The 15,757-nt window shown below is 38.5% G+C and overlaps 3 protein-coding genes across 3 annotated transcripts; all 3 read left to right on the forward strand.

Annotated features, from left to right (window-relative positions):
* Positions 1-11,111: 11,111 nt before the first annotated feature.
* LOC109209818 lies at positions 11,112-12,379 on the forward strand. The gene is made up of 3 exons (XM_019373162.1): positions 11,112-11,537; positions 11,601-11,814; positions 11,889-12,379. The coding sequence occupies exons 1-3, from the start codon at positions 11,112-11,114 to the stop codon at positions 12,377-12,379; spliced, it is 1,131 nt and encodes a 376-aa protein (XP_019228707.1).
* Positions 12,380-12,550: 171 nt separating this feature from the next.
* LOC109209819 lies at positions 12,551-13,266 on the forward strand. Its single transcript, XM_019373163.1, has 2 exons — positions 12,551-12,688; positions 12,742-13,266. The coding sequence occupies exons 1-2, from the start codon at positions 12,551-12,553 to the stop codon at positions 13,264-13,266; spliced, it is 663 nt and encodes a 220-aa protein (XP_019228708.1).
* Positions 13,267-14,179: 913 nt separating this feature from the next.
* Positions 14,180-15,091, forward strand: LOC109209820. Its single transcript, XM_019373166.1, has 2 exons — positions 14,180-14,710; positions 14,786-15,091. The coding sequence occupies exons 1-2, from the start codon at positions 14,180-14,182 to the stop codon at positions 15,089-15,091; spliced, it is 837 nt and encodes a 278-aa protein (XP_019228711.1).
* The last annotated feature ends 666 nt before the right edge of the window (positions 15,092-15,757 follow it).

The raw sequence follows: 15,757 nt of genomic DNA on the forward strand, positions 1-15,757 counted from the left end.
CACTACGAGTCATGCAAAAGTCCTGAATAACTGTACTGAACTTACCAAACTAGGCTCGAGGAGAATGATTTGGACCATAGAGAGACCGACGCAACCGACATACAAAGACACTAGAATCCCTATGAGCAACAAAACTAGGTGGTTGCTCCATGTAAACCTCATACTCAAGGTCACAGTGAAGAAAAGCATTCTTAATGTCTAACTGATAGAGAGGCCAATGGCGAACAACAGTCATGGATATAAAAATGCGGACTGATGCTATTTTAGCCACAAGAGAGAAAGTATCACTATAATCGAGCCCAAATATCTGAGTATACACTTTGGCAAAAAAAAAAACGAGCCTTAAGCAATCATCCTAGCCATCTGGACCAACTTTGACTGCATACACCCAACGATAACTAACAATAGGTTTACCCGAAGAGTGAGGAACAAGCTCCCAAGTACCACTCGTATGTAAAGCAGACATCTCGTTAATCATAGCCTGTCGCCATCCTGGATAAGACAGTGCTTCACCTGTAGACTTAGGGATAGAGATAGAGGACAGGATGATACAAATGCATAATGGGGCGTTAATAGACGATGGTAACTTAAACCAACATAACGGGGATTAGGATTAAGTATGAACCGTATACCATTCTAAAGTGCAATCGGTTGATAAGAAGGAGACAAGTCTGGAATATGAGCAAGGTCAGGTGCAGGATGTGAATCAGTCGGGCCTGATGCTGGGCGCGGACGATGATAATAAGTCAGGAGTGGTGGGGTTGTAGAAGGTTGAACTGGACTAGGTGATGGATCTGCATATATAGGTGGTGGAGCTAGAAATGGAGGTGTAGGTGGTGGAGCTGGAGCTGTAGAGGAAGATGAATGGGAGATAGTGACCGAATCTCCAAAAGATGGAATCGATAACACCTTAGAAATATCTAAGTGATTACCTAGACCTGTGAAGTTTGATTGGGTTTCAAAAAAGGTATCAACAAACATAAGGTTCCGCTGAAGGTCAGGTGAATAGTATCGATATCCATTTTGCGTTCTCGAGTAACCTAAATTATGCACTTAAGAGCATGAGGAGCTAACTTATCTTTTTCCTGGAGTAAGGTTATGAACAAAACACGTGCTCCCAAAGACACCGGGTGGGAGGGAAAACAAAGGTAAGTGGGGAAAGAAGACAGAGAATGGAACTTGATTCTAGATACCTGAGAATAGCATACGATTAATAAGATAACAAGATGTAAGAACTGCATCTCCCCAAAAATGCAACGGGACATGCGATTGTATGAGTACAAGCAATTTCAATAAGATGTCTATTCTTTCTTTCAGCTACCCCATTTTGTTGAGATGTGTATGGACAAGATGTTTGATGAATAATCCCATGAGAGTTCATAAACTGCTGAAATGGGGAAGACTAATACTCTTGGGCATTATCACTAAGAAATGTGCGGAATGAAACCCCAAATTGGTTTTGAATTTCAGCGTGGAGGGTCTGAAAATAGAAAATAATTCACATCGATTTTTCATAAAAAATATCCAAGTGCACCTGGAATAATCATCAATGAAACTGACAAATTAGCGGAATCCCAAGGTAGAACAAACCCGATTAGGACCCCAAACATCTGAATGGACTAAAGTGAGAGGCGACTCTTCTCTATTATCAAGACGCGAAGGGAAATGGGAGCGAGTATGCTTACCGAACTGACATGACTCACACTCTAAAGTGGATAAGTGAGATAAACCAGGTATTATTTTCTGAAGTTTTAACAAACTAGGATGTCCCAACCGTTTATGTAATAAATCTGGTGAATTAGTAATAGGACGAGTTGTTAAAGGAAGATTAGATGTGAGTCTATGTGAATTTCAATAATAAGGTAATAAAGTCCATTTGATTCATGCCCGGTACCAATAATCCGCCTCGTACTGTGTTCCTATATAAAAACAAGGTCATCAAGAAATAAAACTAAACATTTAAGTGATTTGGCTAAGCGACTAAAGGCTATGAGATTAAAAGGACTTCGGGAACATAAAGAATCGAATCTAAATGTAAGGAAGGAAGTGGACTTGCTTGACCTATTCCAGTTGCCATGGTTTGAGATTCGTTGGCCATTGTGAATATTGGAAGAGATTGAAAACATGAAATAATAGTGAAAAGGGATTTATTACCAGAATTATGATCAGATGCACCTGAATCAATGACCCAAGACTCGGAGGATAAAGATTGGGAGACACAAGTCACGCTATTACCTATTTGAACAATAGTAGCAACCTCAGAAGATGTCTGTTTAGATGCTTTGTAGTGAAGGCACTCTATGTATTTCGATAAATAGACCATCTGGATTGGATTCAATGTATTGGGTCCAACGGATTGTGAGTTAGAGGATTTTGATACAAATGACATTATATTGTTCACCCCGGAAATATTTGAAATTTTCTAGAAATCCCTGTTCACACCGGAAAAATCACTATTCACGTCGGAAAAATATAAAGGTGGTTGGAATTTGGTTTAAATTAGATGGGTAGGCTCGAAATTACAAGAGGAACAAGATGTCGTGAAGAGTCGTCACCAAAAAATGGCCAGAAAGTGGCCCAGGCACCGGCGCGTGACATCAGAACTTCACCGGAAAAGTTTCTTTTGGTGGCGCGTGGGGGCACATGGAGGGTCTTCTGATGGAGATTGTTTTACGGGTCGGTCGTCGTAGGTAGATCTACTTCGTGGTGGTGTTGGTTTTTGCACAACACTGGCTAATTGTGGAAATATTTGGGAGGTTTTGGAGAGTGTGAGGATGGAAAGAGGTCGAAGAATGAACAAAGCTCATCCCAAAAATGAGATAAAATAGGTGAAGTTCGGCTACCGACCAAGTGGGTTCCATAGGGGTTGCCTGTGCAGTCTCGCGAAAATGCGAATATCTCTCTACTCTTATGTCGTATCAATAAACGATTTAATACGTTGAAAACTAAAGTAGTAGATATTCAATTTGATGGATTGATCACCTCGTAACTCCAAGAATATTAGGAAAAATGCTCAGTGACATTAGACCCAAATTTCAGTTAATCTATGAATATAACTTCTGACAACTTTTGCCGGCTTTTGTTTTACAACTTGTTTGACTTCAAAACCTAACATACGAATATTATATGACTCAAGTATCTTAAACACGGCCTCCTTAGAATATTAAGAACTCCTAGTTTTACTCGAAAGTACGGGTTATAACATTCCCAACTTGCCGACTTTCGACGAAAATTGTTTTCTTTGATTCATTTAGCTTCTAAACCTTCCAACCCTCTTGATACTTGTTATGTTGGAATACTAATTTAAAGTTATAGTAGGAAACCTTAATTGTTTAATATTTAATATTTTCTAATTCATTTAATTCATGTCTAAATATAATTTTGTAGTCAGAATTAATATATGATTAGGCTATCCTCTTTCTAGTTAAAATAGGCTTTGTACTATTATAAATAAGGGTATTGGTAGCTTATTTTATGCATGAAGAAGCGTGGAGGAGAAATATATTGTAGAGATCTTTTACAGATTTATAATAGAATATTTTTCCTTCATATTGGTATCAGAGCTTCTACGATCTTGGAAGAGAATAAAGTAGCTTCTGCTGCCGGCGGGGCGGCGCTAGCCAATGTGTGCCGCCCGTCTTTCCATTGAGTATATTGGTAACATCGTGCCAATGATATATGAATGAAAAATAATTATGCTGATATGGATGGGGCAAAAAATATTCCAATTTTAAAGAGGTACAAGCAGATCTACACAAGAGGAAGAAAGAAACTCTTCTAAGAAATTGGAGAGATGCTGTTACAAAGATAAATAAATAAATTTGGATGTTGGTGACAAAGTGCATCAATGGGAGTTGAAGATGGGTACTTCAACAAAATTGAGTGTTGTTGACAAGTGCATCAACGAGCGTTAGGTACAGGTGCTTCAACAAAATTGGGTGCTGGTGACAAAGTACATCAACGGAAGTTGAAGACATGTGCTTCAACAAAATTGTTGGTGACAAAGTGCATCAATGGGAGTTAGATATAGGTGCTTCAACAAAATTGGGTGTTGGTGAAAAGTACATCAACGAGAATTTGAGAAAAGGGCTTCAACAAAAGTCAAAGTTTGAGAGAAATTCTCCAACACAACAACAATAAAAAAATTCAGACTGATACAACTTTTTATTACAGGAGAAAATTGGAAAACTAATTCAAAGTTATAGTAAAAAACCTTAATTGTTTAGGATTTAATATTTTCTAGTTTATTTAGTTTATGTCTAAATAGGATTTGTTGTCAGAATTAATTTAGGAATATGCTATCATATTTCTAGGTAAAATAGGATTCATACTATTATAAATAAGGTATTGGTAGGTTATTTTATGTGTGAGGAATTGTGAGGAAAATTGTAGACAACATTCAGAGATTTAATAAAATATTTTTCTTTCATGTTGTTCGTGACCTTAAAATATTTGTAATATCCAAGGTATCATGATCAACTTACTTTATATACTATCAAAGATGATTTCATTTCCGAGCTTACATCAGTTGACTTACGACGTACTTTTACGTACGAAAAGATAGGGTGTAACACCTTCACCCTTAATCAGAAGTTTCGGGTTCCAGCCCTGGGTATAGAAAAATCCTTTTAGGGAGCGCTTCCCCTTTAAATGGACCTTACGCGACGCGAATTCGGATATAGTCGGGCTCCAATGCGGATACCGAATTCCGAGTGGAAAAAAAAGCAATCGTAAATTCTTTTGTTTGTCGAGTTTATCTTGGAGAACAGAGCATAGTGTATAATTTTGTCTTGGAGGTATAGTCTATACATATATGCTCCTCTTTCGTGCACTAACTGGAGAGCACTTCGTGCACAAGGTTGAGGTAAAACACTATAATATTACCTCTTACTTAGAGAATTTATTACTCCCTCTGTTTCAAATTAGATGATACATTACGCTTATCAAGATTCAATTTGACTAAACTTTGAAGCTAAATTTGATTAGTGCAACTCAATATTTTAAAATAAAAATTTTGATATTCTAAAACTATACGAGAATTTCACGACCCCAATTTTCCTCTGTAGGATGTCGTGATGGCACCTAGTCTCTACGACTAGGTAAGCCTACCATTTCATAACAACTGAATAGATATAATTAGCAAAATACTAAAAACCAGTTCTATAAACTCATCTAAACTTCCGAAAAACAAAATCTCAACCATACAATATCCAAGAACGGTAGAACAAAGTCATAAGCTCTACAGAGTAAGCTAAAGTGTCTAGTACATCATTGTCTAAAAGAAAATACAATAGTAAATAAGAACAAGGGTAGGTGACTCCAAGGCCTGCGAATGTGGAGCAGGTATACCTTGAAGTCTCCAAAGTAGCAACTCAAATCAACTCTAGCGTCCGGCACGGGCAGACGTACCTGGATCAACACAAAATTGTGAGAAACGTAGTATGAGTACACCACAGCGGTACCCAGTAAGTATCAAGCATAACCTAGGGAGAGTAGTGGCGAGGCCAGGTCAAGACACCTACTAGGATAATATTAAACATAATGAAAAGGTAATAAGGATAATAAATGGAAAACGGAACGAATAACTGATACGAAACAATTAACAGCATGAACTAATACCGGAATCAAACATCAAAATAACGCAAAGAAGCAACTAAAGAGAACCAAAATGGTCATATACAGACAACAAATGGCAAAAAAATAAGGAAGAACACAACATCAAGAATCACAACGAGGTACCGTCTCATGTACAATAAGATTCACCACCATGGTACCGCCTCGTGTATATATATATCAAGAATCAAAACCGAGGTACCACTTCGTATTCACAGTTCACAATCTCAATCACGATCTTAGAGCCTTACATTTGAAATAGGTATTGAAAACAATTTCCCCGAAATAGCTACACGCACTTTAGTCCACCTTTTGACGCCGCATGGCTTCACGTAGTTTCCCTACAAGCAACATGCACATAAGTCCCACCCTTATACCACCGCATGCACATTAACCCCAAGCCTCATACCACCGCATGCGCATAAATATCACATTATAATAACAACTCACACCACAAGTGCTCATATATCACAACTTGCCAACAATCAACAATATCAATTTTTCCACAACAATAGCCCATGGCTCCACCACAACCAGTACAAGAATATCAACAACAACAATGAACGTAAAATGCTAAACAAGGAAGATGTTTCAACAATAACAATTTTGCCTCAACGTGATAACGACTTTCACAACTTCAACACCAATAAGGACAATGAGAGACAATATATAACCATGATATTAAATAAGAATAACTCACAATGGAAGAGATAACATATAGCAATGGCTTCAAATAATGGAAATCAACAAGGGAAGGGATAACATGAACAATAACTCCAAATAATGATAATCAACAATGAGAGAGATAACATGTAACATTAATAGAAGTAGCAAGTACAACTAAGCATGGGAGCAATTTATAAATTAGAATGTAGAGCAAGTATTAACGAAATCATTTAAGGCATGTAAGGTTAGACTAACACAAGTAAGAATAGATTGACTAAGAGAATTTAGAACATGATACTACAATTCAATTAAAGCATGGAAATAGTCTAAGTAGCCTAAACCGGTCAATTACCACATACAACCCGTGTACCCAACTCCTCACTTTGCGTACACGACTTTCACATAGCATAAATGAATCAATCAATACCAATCCTAAGGGATAGTTCCCCAATACAAAGTTAGGCAAGACACTTACCTCAACTAGGCAAATTCAACACTCAGAAATAGCTTTTCCCTTAAAATTTGCCTTTACACGGCTCAAATCTAACCAAAATCGACTCAATATCATCAAAAAATGCTAGGGAATTCAATTGCAATTGATAAAGCTAAGATCTTTATGCTTTTCCCAATAGTCAAGAAAAGTCAAATCGGGGCCCGCCCAGTCAATACCCTGGTCCAATGGTAGATTCCGACTGCCCATGATCCCACGAGTTCATATATGTGATTAGTTTCAAAATCCGAGTCCGAATCGACTCTCAAAACTCAATTTCTTATTTTTCAAAATCTTAACAAAGTTTCACAAAATTTCACTTTGATTCACATGATTTTGATTTTAAATTATAAGATATGTTGATAGAATATGTTTAGAAATAGATTAGAATCACTTACCCAAGATTTGTATGTGAAAATCCCCTCTCCAAATCTCCTCCTACCGAGTCTAGGGTTCAATACGAGAGAATGTGTTCAAAAATCCCGTCTCCCAGCCCTTTAACCAGTTGCAGATGTCGCATTTGCGATACAGGGTTCGCATTTGTGAACCCCTCGCATTTGCGGACCAAGGCTCGCATTTACGAACTTGGACAGCCTTATGCATAATCGCAATTGCGAGAAAAGGCATCGCATTTGCGAACTAGCCATCATCGCAAATTGCAAACCAAGAAAAATCCCGTTGTCTTCGCAAATGTGAAGGGGGAGTTGTATTTGCGACAACTGCCCCCCTATTGTCACCTTCGCAATTGCGAGGCTGGTGCTCGCAATTGCGATAACTGAGTACCAACACACCATCAGTTCATCTTAAGTCCAAAACCATTCCGTTACATGTCCGAAACTCATCCGAGCCCTCGGGAATCCAAACCAAACATCCACATAAGTCTAAAAATATCACACAACTCGCTCGTGCAATAAACACACAAAAATAACATCTAAAACTACGAAGTCAACTAAAACACATGAATTTCAAAGTAAAGTTCAAGAGTCTCTAAAGTTACTGTTACACCCCATGTTTTCGTACGTGAAAGTACGCCATATGTAATTTATGAAAGCTCGGAAATGAGATGTTACATCTCGCATTTTCGTACGTTAAAGTTTCGTGGTAAGTTAATCGACGTAAGTTCGAGATTGAGATTATTTTGAGATTATAAGCATTATGCTATATCAAACAAGTGATAAGTAAATTCGTGAACGTGAGAGGGTAAGCAAATCGAAGAAAATGAGTTTCATCGAAGTTTGGCATTTTGGGATAAATACGGTCTAAGCTATAATACCCGGTATTTATGGACTAATACCATACAAGGTACCACATGACCATGATAGTAAGGTGTATAAAGTATGTTAAAGTGAGTAGTATTTTAAGTAATTTGAGATAATTCTTAATTGTGTGGGCATTAATCTACGTGTAACTAGCTAGAATGACTAATCACTACATAGTAGGTGGACGTGGATACACCTAAAGAAGGGGTTCTCTTATGATTAGCTAGCTGGAGGCTTGACAACACATTTGATTAAAAATGTAACACATGTGTGATAAAAAAATACCACGTAATCATGCAAGAGAAGCCATTTCCTTTTCTTTACTACTACTAGAATATTAGTAGGATTCATTTAATTGAAAAGGGGATGATGCTTGACAATTTCTTGAGCAGCAAAGCAAAGTAACGATACTATGCAAAAATTTCATACAAAATTATATCGCGTAATAGCAACGAGATTTTTCATTCTAAGGGAGTATGGTCCAATCTTTCTCAAGAATATCATACGGTTTTTTCCCTACTTCGATCTGCCGTTACATGATTTATCGCAATTGACGTTTGTTAGAGGGATTGTCAAGAGAATCGACTCAGGTATGTTAAGGCTAAGCCCTTCCTTCATTTTGGCATGATCCCGTAATTACATGAGTTTGATAACGAGGCATAAAGAGAAGTTCATACTCCCGAATTTATATAAATTATCCTAGTCTCATAAGTTACAGTATTCTCCCTTATGGAGACTTTATATTCAATTGAGTATTACAGTATTTTCACCACCATCGAGCTATAATCAGTGGGCAGGCCCCTATTGGGCATCCTCTGATCAGTTGGTAAGTTATATACCGAGCCTACTATGGCCGAGCGCCTATGAGCGAGCCCAGTTGGCCGAGTTGCAGAGCCTAGTATGGACGAATGCCTATGAGCGAGCCTACTACAACAGAGCAGTTATATATATAACGAGCATTATAAGGCTGAACAACTATTTTACTAACTATATTGAGAGAGTTGAGTCAGTATTAGTAGGTAAGCATATCTTTAGATTATCTTTGACTCCCAGTTGCTTTCAGTTATTATATTATCAGTTCTGTTTCAGCTTTCAATTATTCTATTGACTTACATACTCGGTACATTATTCGTACTAACGTCCCTTTTATCGGGGACGCTGCATTTCATGCGTGCAGGTTCAGACAAACAGATGAGTAGACCTCCTCAGTAGGTGTTGCCTAAGTTCAACTTGATCGGTAAGCTCCACGTCCTTCGAAGTTGCCGGGTCTAGAGTTTTATGTAAATTTTATGTACATAGGTATATATATGTTATGGGTAGGTCGGGGCCCTGTTCCGATCACAGTACATCCATCGATAGAGGCTTGTAGACATATCCTGCCAGTTAGAGCAGTATGTTGGGCTTGTAGGCCTTGTATCTATATTTTGTTGGTTTGCCAGCTGTAGTAGTTATGACAGCCTTGTCGGCCCAGCTTTATATTGATGTTTAGTCAGCGTTCGCAAATTGTCTTGCAACGTTGCCCATGGCCAAAGTATGACATTATATGTTCAGAGTCCCTTAGTCGCAAGTTGGTATGTAAGGATAGGTGAGGCACCAGGTGCCCGTCGCGGCCCTTCGGTTTGTGTCATGATAGAAGTGGTATCAGAGTAGTTCTGTCCTAGGGAGTCCACAAGCCGTGTCTAGTTGAGTCTTGTTTATGGGTGTGATGTGCACCACACTTATAAGCAGGAGGCTACTGGGCATTTAGGACTATCACTCTTTCTTCTTACTCTAGATCGTGTGGTAGAGCTCAGTTGTAAGAACTCAATTTCCTAAACTCTATCTTATTCATAATACGACGATACCTACATCTAGAAAGATAGTTGGTAAGAGATTGCATGTGGCTATGGAAGATTTGAGTTAGAGGAACTCGATTTTTCATGATGTTTATGATGAATAAATGTAAGGTCTTCAGTAGATCATGTGTGTACTAAGACATGTAAGCCTCTTAATAAGGAGCCTTAAGGCAAGAATATCTATCCACCCCTATGGTGAAAGGCAATGAGAGATTCAGAAGATAGATGCGAGTTTCAACAAGTAAAATAAGCAAGATAAAGAAGGGTACGAGGCACCCAGTTAATGAAGATTATCAATATTTACAAATTTAGGCAGAGGAATATAAGCCTTTTCTTTTTATAGAATATATATATAGAATAGCACCTAAAACCTTCTCTCTCTCCTTCTCTCTCGACGCATTTTAGCGTGACTTGCTAAAGTGCACCCACCGGCATGGGGAGAGCACGAGGACGACCATCAAAAGCTTTGAAACTTGAAGAGAATGACGGAAATGGATCTATGGAAGTACGAAACTCAGGATCTGTGAAAATTGCTACACCACAAGCTACAGGGAATGAGGGAAATGTTACTGTTCCATTGCTCAAGGATGGAACACATGCTAATAGCACTTCTGAAGGAAGGAAAGCGATGGATGAAGCAACAATCAACAAAGGAAAAGCGCATGCATCACCAGATCTAGCTAACTGGCCAGTGCTATCAAGTCAAAGTGGAGGAAACAAAGCTCAGGAGGTGAAATGGATAACTCCGGTCAATCCTCAACAGGATCTAAGCTCAAAAGGAAGGAACCAAGAGGAACTACAAGCCAAACAGCAGGAAGGAGTACAGATACAAGAAGGAGGCACCAAACAAGCAGAAATCCAGAATGTCGGAGCTCAAAGGAAATTGCAGCTAGGAATGAAGCAAAAAATAGAACAAAAAACAGGAAGAAATTGGTCGATGCTCTTTGAGGAGAACAAATTTGCAAAGAAAGGTATGGATCTGAGTTATATACCTCCTACAATATCTGAGGAGGGAGTAATTATTGAACTGAGCCAGGAGGACATTGATAGTGAAGTAGAAAAATGGAAAAATGCAGTTTTTATGTATGTTATTGGGGGAACACCAACAATTGGGGCTATGGAAAGATTCATTACTAGACAGGGGAGCTTCTCTGTTAAACCTAAGTCTATTATCATAATGAGGGATATTTTATGGTAAACTTTGCAAGTTTAGAGGAGAGGAATTTGGTGATGTACTCCGGACCTCACATGATTAACAACAGACCTATAGTAGTTAAACAATGGACTGCCAACTTTGATTTTGATGAGGAAGATCTAAAGAATATACCAATATGGGTGAAGCTACCAAATCTGCCATTGAGCTGTTGGAGTGCAAAGACACTGAGCAAAATTGGGAGTGGTCTAGGCCAGCCCATATATGCTGATGCTTGCACTTCAAACATTGACAGGATTTCATATGCAAGAATTCTAGTGGAGATAGATGTCACTAAAGAGCTCCCAAAAAGTGTTAAAGTGAAAGATCCTAAAGGGAGAATAATGGTACAAGAACTGTGGTATGATTGGAAGCCTAGCTACTGTGCAAAATGTATGAGAATAGGACATAATTTTCAGCAGCAGCAGCAGAACAAAGGGATACCAGACATGAGGAATGGGCAACAGCAGCAAAGAACACTAGTAAAGCAAAAGACAGAATGGAAACCAGTTAATAAATGAGCAGGAGGCCAAAACCTAAACCAGCAAGAAGGGAAAGCAATAGTGAATAAGCAGGAAGTAGGAAGTGACAAAACAGAAGCAAGTGAAGAACAATGGCAACAAGTGAAAAGCAAGTCAGCAGCAAAAGGGCAAAAAGCATTGCTACCTGAACAACAATTACAGACAGTTAATGGATTTAACAGCTTAAGAGAGACAAGCCAGGATCATACTAGGAAAAGGAATGAAGAATGCAGCACAAGTAGAGGAGGGGAGGCAGGGTTGGTTAATAAAAACAACATAGTTACTCAATGTTAGTAACTTGGAATGTTATAGGGTTTAATAAAGTGTTCAAGCTCAAGGAGTTAAAGGAGTTTGTGAAGATAAATAAAGTTGAGATTATAGCAATTTATGAACATAGAGTTAGTGAATCAAAGGCTGAGAAGATAATTACAAAAACATTACCTGGATGGAAATGGTGCCATAATGTTTCAAGCACATGTAAAGGGAGAATATGGGTGATTTGGAATTCAAATAGATTGCAGTTCACAATGACTGGCAGTCATGTACAAATGATTCATGGGGTTGTAAAGAGTAGTACTAGCAAAACTGAGTTTCAGTTTTCTGCAGTATATGGACTGCATAGTATTAATGATAGGAAAGCATTATGGGACACAATAAGATCCATAGAAAAGCAAATCAAGGAACCATGGTTACTAATGGGAGACTTTAACTCAATCCTAGGAGCTGATGGTAGAATACAAGGCAGGGAGGTGCAGGATAATGAAACAAAGGACTTTAGAGAAGTAGTTGAAGATTACAGCTAGAATGAATTACCTACAGTAGGCAGATCATATACATGGACCAATAGCCATGTATTCAGCAGAATTGATAAAGCACTGGTTAATGACAAATGGATGCTCAACATGCTACCTGGGCAAGTATATATCATGAACCCTCTCTTCTCAGACCTTTCACCCCTGGGCATTGAAATAGATATGAAGAGTGATAATAAGAGAAGACCTTTCAAGTTCTATAATTGTATGGCTGATCATCCAGATTTTGAGCAGTTGGTGGAAAATAACTGGAAGAGGAAAGCAGGGACAATGGAAGATATATGGCAGAATTTGAAGAGTGTCAAGACAGGCCTGAAACAACTCAATAGCAAAGAGTTCATTAATGTATGCAGAAAGTAAACAGTATCAGAGAAGGGTTGTTAGAGGTACAAGGAAGAATGAAGGATCATAGTACACCTTCAAGTCTATTTGCAGAGGAGAAAGAAATGATACAGCAGCTGGAGAAATGGGATAAAATTGAGGAATCAATTTACAAACAGAAGTCAAGAATACAATGGCTTCAGCTGGGGGACAACAACAATGCCTATTTCTTTGCAAGTAGGAAAGGAAGGAAGGCCCAGAATCAAATCAATAAGCTCATTGATAGCAAGGGTAACACCTTAACTGACTATCAAGAGATTAAAACTGAAGTGGTTGAGTTCTATAAGAATCTGCTGGGTACTACATGTGGAAGTATGCCTGCCATACATCCTGGGAGGATAAGAAATGGCCCAATGATAAGCAGGCAGCAACGGTTGGAACTTATAGCTCCTTATACAAAGGAGGATGTATATGAAACACTTAAGAGTATTGATGATATGAAGGCTCCTGGGGGAGATAGTTTTAATGCCTGTTTTTTAAGAGAACATGGAAGATAAATGGGGAGGAGATAACAAAGGCAGTGCTGCAATTCTTTAGCACTGGGAAAATGTTCAAGCCAATAAATTGCACATCAGTTACACTTATTCCCAAAGTGAAGAACCCAACCTCAATAAAAGATACAGGCCAATTTCCTGCTGCACTACCCCGTACAAGATAATATCCAAAATGTTGACAAAGAGACTAAGGATGGTCATGAACACACTGGTGGATGAGAGCCAGGTAGCTTTTGTACCTGGGAGAGGACTGATGGATAATATACTACTAAGTCATGAACTGATAAAAGTTTATGGGAGGAAAGGGATCACACCTAGATGCATGATCAAGATAGACATGCAAAAAGCATATGATTCACTTGAATGGGTTTTTTTGGAGCAGGTGCTTGATGGATTATGCTTTCCTGCAAAGTTTGTTGGATGGATTATGGAATGTATCAAAACAGTGTCCTATTCTATCAATATTAATGGCAGTCCTACTACTCCTTTTGATGCAAGAAGAGGAGTGAGACAAGGAGATCCTATGTCCCCACTGCTATTTGTCTTGGCAATGGACTATCTGACAAGAAGTTTGAAGAGCTTAAAGGAACAACCTAACTACAACTATCACCCAAGATGTGAAAAATTGAGTCTTATCCAACTCAGTTTTGCTGATGATCTGCTTCTTTTCTGAAGAAGAGATAAGGTGTCTGTGCAACTATTGTATGAGTGTTGTAGCAGCTTCTCAAAGGCTTCAGGCTTAGTGGCAAACTAGAACAAGAGCAACATCTATTTTGGAGGAGTTTCAAGGACAGTACAACAAGAAATCACTCAAGATACATGGTTCAGCACAGGTGAACTGCTTTTTAGGTACTTAGGTGTTCCACTAAGTACTAAAAGGATATTAGTAAGCCAATGCCAGCCACTGTTAGATAAAATGCTGGGGAGAATAAGACAGTGGACAGTGAAGTTTCTGAGCTATGCAGGAAGGTTACAACTGATCAAAAGTGTTCTCATTGCCATACAGTCATTCTGGTCTCAGATTTTTCCTTTGCCAAAGAAAATCATCCAACAGGTTGAAGCCATATGCAGGAAATTCTTGTGGACTGGAGAAACTAGCTCAAGCAGGAAGGCTTTAGTTGCATGGAACAAGCTGTGCAAGCCTAAAACAAAGGGAGGACTGAATATCACAGACCTCAATACATGGAATAGAGCAGCTCTTCTAAAACATTTGTGGAACTTGGTAAAGAAGAAGGATAAACTGTGGATCAAATGGGTACATGCATACTACTTAAAAGGAAGGGAGCCATGGGAAGTTGATATAAAGAAAGCTTCTTGGATCATAAGGAAGATATTACAAGCTGGGAAATACTTGAATGAAGCAGGGTTGGACACAGGAATGGTAATGCAGAGTAATTCATTCTCCATTAGAGGAATGTATAAACAATTAAGAGGGGACTTCCTGAAGGTAAGCTGGAGTTGACTGATGTGCAATAACAAAAGCTGTCCAAAGTGGAAGTTTATAATGTACCTGGCATTACAGGAGAGTTTATATACAAAGGATAGATTGAGGAAATGGGGAATGCAAGTCAATCCAGAATGTGCACTGTGTGAGAAAGAGATGGAGAGTCATAATCATATTTTCTTTACTTGCTCTTTTTCTGAAAATGTGTGGAGCAGGATACTTAAATGGATGAACATCAATCATGAACCAAAAAGTTGGGATGAGGAGATCAAATGGGCAACGGAACAGATGAAAGGCAATGGTACTAAAACTATATTGTATAGACTAGGCATGACTGGAGCAGTATACCACTTATGGCTGGAAAGAAACAGAAGAATATTTTAGAAGAATAAGAGAAGTAGTGATGGGATTACTAAACAAATAGTTAGACATTCATTGTATAGGTGATAGGCAAGGTGGTTTGAGGAATAGTATGCAAATGCTCAACTATTATCCTTAGAGTGGGCATTGAAGAAGAGTTGTTACTAAGTTTGGGGACGAATGTCCAAACTTAGAGATATACATGTATATATTTTTACGTGGAATAAAGTTAATTACCAAAAAAAATATAAGCCTTTTGAGTTACCTTCAACAATAACAGAGGTACGTACAAATGGCTACACCCATCTCATTTATGTCCTATGGAAGTTAACATAAGGAGTATAAGAGAAGGACATGATATCAGGATCTGGCTGGGGTTAGAGTAACCCAAAATGGTGAATGGATTATTTGCGTTAGTCGACATTTCCGAAGGATAGTGCAAATATGCTAATAGATCTCCTTGTGAGACACCCAGATGGTGCACTCTAAAATAGTACAGATAGATATGAGTACTACAAAGATAGGCACTGGAAGCCTGGAAGGGATAAATATTATCTTAGTATAGCTCCCGTTCCTAGTAGAGAGAGAATGTTAGGCAACTCGAAGAGCCAATGGATGGAGCAAGGGGAGCTAAGAGCAAAAGAATGTCTTGTTGAAGTTTTCACAATAAACTCATACACATAAATGTAA

The sequence above is a fragment of the Nicotiana attenuata genome, unplaced genomic scaffold (assembly GCF_001879085.1).
Source record: "Nicotiana attenuata strain UT unplaced genomic scaffold, NIATTr2, whole genome shotgun sequence".
NCBI classification, from domain to species: Eukaryota; Viridiplantae; Streptophyta; class Magnoliopsida; order Solanales; family Solanaceae; genus Nicotiana; species Nicotiana attenuata.